The following is a 4,610-nucleotide window of genomic DNA, read 5'->3' as shown; positions in this document are numbered from 1 at the left end:
CTTTGTTGAAAATATATTCTCTTTTATGACCCGGCAAGTGGTGCTCCCCTCTTGGATGAATATCATCAGCATGCCTCATGGTTTCCATTTCATTTGAAAGAGAATCCCGACACATATCCGTATATGTATGTTTCGGAGACATTGGTAACGTTGTTCGGTATTAATTGCCTATTTACTTGGGATCATATTTACACTGTCACCGTGGCTCAATTTATTATGCATTTCGAATATGTCAATACGGAATTGGCGCGATTAAATGCTAAGGATACCATGGAGGGATGGAGAAAGAGTAAGGATTTTTATAAGGATCTGGTGGAGATAATCAAATATCATCAGCATATATTGAGGTGAGCTATATCGAAACATGGACTTGTATTACTGGCTTCTTACATAAATGATTTTAAACAAAAATCTCAGAAATATATAATCTTATTAGGGCTAGATACATTACAATTGACTTTCTGAGGACATCAATATTATAAGAATTTATATTTTTTTTAATTTCAGATTGGGTGACAAATTGCGGAGCACTTTTAATTTACCATTATTTCTCACCGATCTTATAAGTGGTGCCTCAATATGTTTTCACATCTATTTGATAGCGAATACGGATGACATAATTGCCATCACTTTGTTTATATTTCCCTGTTTTGTGCAGGTGGCATTTGCATTCGATAATTGTTATCAGGGATCAAGGATTGAAAGTGTGGTAAGAAAACCCTCAAATAAATTAATACAGAATAGGTGTACATATGTGTTCTTCTGTTCATATATTCATATATTTTAGACTACTAATATGAGTCAAGTGTTATTTGAGCAGAATTGGTATGATGCCACCATAGAGTATCGGAAATTTTTAATACATTTCTTGCTATTTGCCAGTCGACCATTTACCCTGAGTGGGTATAATTTGTTTAGCATTGATATGGTGCATTTTCGAGTGGTAAGTAATTGGGAGTTTTTTTCAGAGGATTCCATTCATTTATTACTATTTTTTTCAGACAATGATGATTGCCTATCGGATGTTTACATTTTTACAGGCTCGTGGATCGAAAATTAAATGATTGTCTCTAGAAGTACTGTCCTTTAAATATATATTTTAAACTCAATTATTATCTATTCTGTCACATGTAGCTCTTATAAATACATATTTTATGTAGAATAAAATTGTATGACTTAAAAACACGCGGATTTTTTTTAAAGATTTTTTAATGGACTATATAAGGGGTGCAGCAACGTACACAGGATTTCATTTGGGGGTTCCCGGTAGTACAAAATGAAAAAATTCGCTGTTGCAAACATAAATTTACTGTGAAAAAAATTCAGTTCGCGGGGGGGGGGGGGGGCACGGTCCCCAGGGCTACCCCCCTGCGTACGTCCCTGAAGGGGTGTATTTGTATACTCTACACAACTATGTTGTCAGGGTATTATAGCTTTGTGCAGCCCCAAAAGTTTGTACCGCCGCTAAATATTGGTCCTAGACCCACCTTTAAGTATACCGATCGTCATATCTCGACTAGCTGAGTCGATCTAGACATGTGTGTCCGTCCGTCCGTTCGTCTGTCCATTATAATTTGTAAACACGATAGAGGCCACAGTTATGGGCCAATCTTCACGAAATTTTGCATGTAGGATGGGTTCTGGCCAATGAAGAACCCTATTGTTTTTGGTAAAGATCGGTTAATATTTAGGGGATGAAATGGACCAAATACTAAATTTTTGTCGGTTTTTCTGGTCGCTCCATAGGCCGCAATTATGGTCCAAACATCGCAAATTTTTACATGGAGAAGGGGATCGGGCCAAAGAATAAGCATGCCTGTTTTGATAAAGATCGATCAATATTTAGCGCGTCAAATGGACCCTAACTTTTGTGTGAAAAATGACAAAATTTGTATTCTATAGCGAATATGTTAACTCCCGAAGGACATAAACCCGAGAAGTTGATAGTATATCCAATAGGAGTGGTTGACCTTTAAATTGATACCAATTATACTGTCGTTCGTGTGTACTCGTGGGAGTTGCAATTAAATATTCAGAATACGTAGATTCCGAGTAACCCATTACCACAATAGATGGCGGAAATATAACACTGACCGCTTTTAAATGTTGCATGAGGTTCCAGTTATGGTCAAGAACAACGCCTATAATTTTCGGTGGTGATCAGATAATAATTTTGGAATGAAGTGGACCGAATACTTAATTTTTTGTGTTTTTTCGATTTGATGTCAATAATAGGCCGAATGGAATCTGAATATGAATATTAATATTCGGAAAATATGTGAATGTAATGAAGAGGTGCTGTTGATCTCTAATTGGGCTAGATTGAGCAACTATAACGAAATATTGCCCAGGCTCGGAATAAACATAAGCTGAAAGTTAGAGTTCCGTGGTAGTTGTGTAGGGTATCGTATGGTCGGCCCCGTCCGACTATACTGCTCTGCTCACTGGTTAAGGCGTGGATTTCTTAAAGGATATTTTTAAGCACTAATTAAAGCTTGGATTCAAAGGCGTGGATTTTTTAGAGAAAATTCTGTCAACGACTATCTAATGCGTGGATTTTTTATGAAAATTCTGTCAATGACTATCTAATGCGTGGATATTTTAAATATTTTTTTTTCAACGATTATCCAATGCGTGGATTTTTTAGGGCTTCAATAAGAGGTGGATTTTTAAGGACTTTCATAAGGCTTGGATTTTTAAGGACTTCAATAAGACTTGGATTTTTTAAGGACTTCCATGAGGCGTGAATGTTTTTTAGGGATTTCCATGAGGCGAGGACTTTTTAAGGACTTCCATAAGGTTTGGATTTTTAATGACTTCCATAATACTTGGATTTTTTAAGGACTTCCACATACTTCTATAAGCCTTGGATTTTTAAGGACTTCCATAAGACTTGGATTTTTTAAGGAGTTCCATATCGCGTGGATTTTTTAAGGAGTTCCATATCGGGTGGATTTTTTAAGGACTTCCACGAGGCGTGGACTTTTTAAGGACTTCCATAAAGTTTGGATTTTTAATGACTTCCATAATACTTGGATTTTTAAGGACTTCTATAAGGCTTGGATTTTTAAGGACTTCTATAAGGCTTGGATTTTTAATGGCTTTTTAAAGGATTTCGATAAGGCTTGGACTTTTTTAAGGACTTTTATAAGGCTTGGATTTTTAATGGCTTTTTAAAGGACATTTTTAAGCACTAATTAAAGCTTGGATTCAAAGGCGTGGATTTTTTAAAGAAAATTCTGTCAACGACAATCTAATGAGTGGATTTTTTAGGGCTTCCATAAGAGGTGGATTTTTAAGAACTTTCATAAGGCTTGGATTTTTAAGGACTTCAATAAGACTTGGATTTTTTATGGTCTTCCATGAGGTGTGCATGTTTTTTAGGACTTCCACAAGACTTGGTTTTTTTAAAGACTTCTATAAGGTGTGGACTTATTAAGGACTTCCATAAGGTTTGGATTTTTAATGACTTCCATAATACTTGGATTTTTTAAGGACTTCCACATAAATTGGATTTTTTAAGGACTTCTAAAAGGCTTGGATTTTTAAGGACTTCTAGAAGGCATGGATTTTTAATGACTTCCATAATAAATGGATTTTTTAAGGACTTCTATAAGGTCTGGATTTTTAATGGCTTTTTAAAGGATTTATATAAGGCTTGGATTTTTTAAGGACTTTTATAAGGCTTGGATTTTTAGAGGCTTTCCATAAGGCGTGAGTTTTTAAAGTATATCCATAAGACGTGGATTTTTAAGGAATTCTATAAGGCTTGGTATTTTAAAGGATTTTCATAAGGCGTGAATTTTTAAAGTATATCCATTAGGCGTGGATTTTTAAGGAATTTCATAAGGAGTAAATTTCTTAAGGATTTCCATAAGGCGTGGATTTTTTAAGGACTTCCATAAGCCGTGGATTTTTTAAGGATTTCCATATGGCGTGGATTTTTTAAGGACTTCTTTAAGGCGTGGATTTTTTAAGGACTTCCATAAGCCGTGGATTTTTTAAGGACTTCCATAAGCCGTGGATTTTTTAAGGATTTCCATATGGCGTGGATTTTTTAAGTATATCCATAAGGCGTGGATTTTTAATAGACTTCTCTAAGGCGTGGATTTTTTAAGGATATCTCTAAGGCGTGGATTTTTAAGGATTTCTCTAAGGCGTGGATTTTTTAAGGATTTCTCAAGGCGTGCATTTTTAAGGACCTCATTTTTTAAAAAATATTTTTAAAGCCCTTCCAAAAGACGTTGATTTTTTAAAAAATATTTTTAAGGACCTTCCAAAAGACGTTGATTTTTGAAAGAATATTTTTATAGACTTTCAAAAGGTTTGATTTTTATACACTAAACAACTTTGTTGTCAGGGTATTATAGCTTTGTGCACCCCCATTAACGCCGCGAAATATTGGTCCTATACCCACCTTTAAGTATACCGATCGTCATATCTCGACTAGCTAAGTCGATCTAAACATGTGTGTCCATCCGTCTGTCCATTACAATTTGTAAACACAATACAGGCCACAGTTATGGACCAATCTTCACGAAATTTTGCATGTAGGACAGGTTCTGTCAATGAAGACCCCTATTGTTTTTGGTAATGAGCCGTAATATTTA

At 35.3% G+C, this 4,610-nt stretch overlaps 1 protein-coding gene across 1 annotated transcript; it reads left to right on the top strand.

Annotated features, from left to right (window-relative positions):
* Positions 1-15: 15 nt before the first annotated feature.
* LOC133322437 (odorant receptor 88a-like) lies at positions 16-1,064 on the top strand (the record flags this gene model as incomplete). The annotated part of the gene is made up of 4 exons (XM_061531434.1): positions 16-347; positions 508-709; positions 788-943; positions 1,002-1,064. Coding segments are annotated over 4 exons (753 nt in total), but the record flags the coding sequence as incomplete, so codon positions are not given.
* Positions 1,065-4,610: the final 3,546 nt, after the last annotated feature.

Source organism: Musca vetustissima, unplaced genomic scaffold, assembly GCF_032173495.1.
Source record: "Musca vetustissima isolate MV318-11 ecotype Yass unplaced genomic scaffold, APGP_CSIRO_Mvet_v1 utg31599, whole genome shotgun sequence".
NCBI lineage: Eukaryota > Metazoa > Arthropoda > Insecta > Diptera > Muscidae > Musca > Musca vetustissima.
This window is presented reverse-complemented; position numbering and strand designations above follow the sequence as displayed.